The sequence below is a fragment of the Zosterops lateralis genome (genome assembly GCF_965231275.1).
Source record: "Zosterops lateralis genome assembly, chromosome: 11".
NCBI classification, from domain to species: domain Eukaryota; kingdom Metazoa; phylum Chordata; class Aves; order Passeriformes; family Zosteropidae; genus Zosterops; species Zosterops lateralis.
Window position 1 is genome coordinate 2,989,304 of NC_139771.1, and position 2,710 is coordinate 2,992,013.

Sequence of the window (2,710 nt, forward strand, 5' to 3'; positions counted from 1 at the left end):
TGGAGCATGAGGGCAGGCGGGCACACCCCTTCTCTCCACACCTGTGTCCAGATGATGAAGGTATCCAGAAATCAAAAGCTGGTTGATCCAGCCAGCACTGGTGAGTCCCATCACACCCTGGCGTTCCTTTGCAGATGTGACCTGCACCTGCCGTGATGGGTTTGTGGGAGATGGGTACTGGTGCAGTGGGAAACTGCCCGACGTGCTGGCTGACCAGGACCGCTTCTCCACCTTCTATTCTGTAAGCGACACTCTTCTGGTTCTGCAGGAGCAGCTGGAACAGGGAGAAGTTGGGGTTTGGTCTGTGTGCAAGGTAGAGGCTACAGACACAGAGGGTGGGTTTCTTTCCAGGGCTGGGGGGTTCCTGGGCTGGGGAAGGTGATGGCATTGTGCTGCCAGCAATGTCCCAGCTGATGGGGAAGATCTCCCATCTCTTCCAGATGTTGCTCGATTTTGCCAATGACACGGAAGAAGGACTGGATTTTTTCATGTATTTGTCTGATGTCTCTGCTCCCAAAACTCTCTTTGCTCCTCTGAATTCTGGTTTTGCAGACAATGAGGTAAGCAAGCAGGGATGAACTGTCAGAGCCCCAGAGGAGAGCAAGTGTCACCAAAGCTGACATGATGGTGTGAAATAGTCTGGGGAAGGAGGAGGAATGTGGGTCAGAGAGGACCTGTGGACTGGCTCAGAAGAGTCATTTAGGTTAAGATGCTCAGAGCCTTCTCCAGCTGAGCTTTGACACTCCTAAGGGTGGCAAATTCCCTCTGCTCTGCACAGTCATTCTGTGCCATGTTATCTGTGAATGAAGTTATCTGTGGCCATGGAGAGAGTCTGGGCTTGGATGGGGGGCTGCACAGCAGCAAGGAAAGGGACAGACCAGCTCATCCATTTCTCACCCCTGTGCACTGGTGCTTATTCAGACACTGACAGGAGAAGAACTGAAGCTCCATGTGTCATCCAGCAATGTCATCCTCTTCAGCTCCAACCTCACAACGGGCACCATCATCCCATCCCAGTCAGGATATGACCTCCATGTATCAGACCTCTCAGCAAGCAACAGTACAGAGCACTCAGTAGGTTTAGCCTTGGCAGAGGGCAAAAAAACCCACAAGTTTTCACCACATCTCTTGAAATAGGGAATGATGGGGAGCCTTTCTGGGCAGGTGACATCATCTGTGTCCTGTGCTGTAGGACGCTAAGGGGATCAATGACACGATGATTGTGGAGTGGGACATCATAGCTTTCAATGGCATTATTCATGTGATAGCAGAGCCCCTGAGGATCCCGCCCGTTGTTCACCTTGGCCAGGTGAGTCTGGGGCCCGAACAGGGCTGGCATCAGAGGATGATGTGACAGAGTCATCCCAAGCACTGGCCTTGTCCTCTGCCCTCTGGCACGGCTCCTTTCGGGAGGGCTGCCCACGGTCGCACTGGGGAGCAGCAGCAGGGGCGGTGCCGTGGCTGTGCCGGGGCAGGGCCGTGACGGGGCCGCCGTTTTGGGCACAGGTGAACGGCGCGGTGCAGGGCTCGGCCTCCGTGGCCGCGGGGACCTTGTCCGCGCTGTCCTTCGCGATGGTACTGGCTGCGGGCGCCGGCGCCGCCTACTATTGCGTGAAGAGGCGGCGGCAGCAGGGACAGTTCGGGTACTACCAGGTACGGGCGAGCCGGGGAGCAGGACGGGGGGCGCGGGCGGTGGATGGAGCCGGGGGGGCGGACGGATCGGCCGGGGCGCGTGCGGGGTGCGGGGTCCGGGCGGCTGCGTGCGAGGGGGCGGCACGGCAGGGGGAGCCCGTGCCCAGAGCCCCGCGCACCCGCCGCTCCCGTTACAGGCCGATCTCCGCGGGGACGAGGAGCACGAGGAGGAGGAGGCGGGGCCCCGGCCGGAGCGCGCGGGCACGCGCGCCGCCAGGCTCCGCCCACAGCGCCCGCTCGTGGCCATCCCCAACCCGCTGTACGGCGGCCACGCCCCCGACTACGAGCTGCTGCACGTGAGCCCTGCCCCGCCCTCCCTCCCTTCGCCCCGCCCTCCCTCCCTCCCCTCGCCCCGCCCTCCCTCCCCTCGCCCCGCCCTCCCTCCCTTCGCCCCGCCCTCTCTCCCTCCCCTCGCCCCGCCCTCCCTCCCTCCCCTCGCCCCGCCCTCCCTCCCCTCGCCCCGCCCTCCCTCCCTTCGCCCCGCCCTCCCTCCCCTCGCCCCGCCCTCCCTCCCCTCGCCCCGCCCTCCCTCCGCCCAGCCCCGCTCACGCCCCTCTCTCCCCGCAGGACCCGCCCCTGGCGGACGCCGGCCTCGACTCCGGCGCGTTCCCGCAGTGACCCCGCGCGGCCCCGAGCGCTCCGCACCGCACCGCTCCGCACCGCCGGGAAATAAACAGCTCAGCGCCACCGGCTGTGCCCGCGCCTGCCTCGCCGCCCCGCCCTCCCAGCGCCCGCCCCGCCGGTAGCGGCCGCCCCCAGCAGGTGGGAGCTCCAGCCCCTTCTCGCCCCCGCCCGGCGCCTGTACGAGGTGGTGCCTGCCTGAACCTCCAGCACCCAGGGCCTGGTTCGGCCGCTCCCAGTGACGTACGGCCCTCGGTGTTGACGTGCAGCATCCCCCGGGGCCCGCAGGGCCTCGATCCTATGCCCCATGGTCAGGTACGAGTCACGTCAGTCACCATCCCGAACACCCTTTCCGGGTCCCCCTGATTGCACTGCCGCTGTAAGGGCTCCGTGCTCT

The 2,710-nt window shown here is 64.3% G+C and overlaps 1 protein-coding gene across 1 annotated transcript in view; it reads left to right on the top strand.

The window, feature by feature from the left end:
* The window catches only part of STAB1 (stabilin 1), a gene marked incomplete at its 3' end in the record, with an annotated part of 53,138 nt that extends 50,828 nt beyond the window's left edge, over positions 1-2,310 (top strand). Inside the window, exons 64-70 of the mRNA XM_083869272.1 lie at positions 135-241; positions 441-560; positions 922-1,074; positions 1,193-1,309; positions 1,507-1,653; positions 1,830-1,988; positions 2,260-2,310. Coding sequence (XP_083725398.1) covers positions 135-241; positions 441-560; positions 922-1,074; positions 1,193-1,309; positions 1,507-1,653; positions 1,830-1,988; positions 2,260-2,310 — 854 coding nt within the window. The remainder of the gene's footprint in view (positions 1-134; positions 242-440; positions 561-921; positions 1,075-1,192; positions 1,310-1,506; positions 1,654-1,829; positions 1,989-2,259) is intronic.
* Positions 2,311-2,710: the final 400 nt, after the last annotated feature.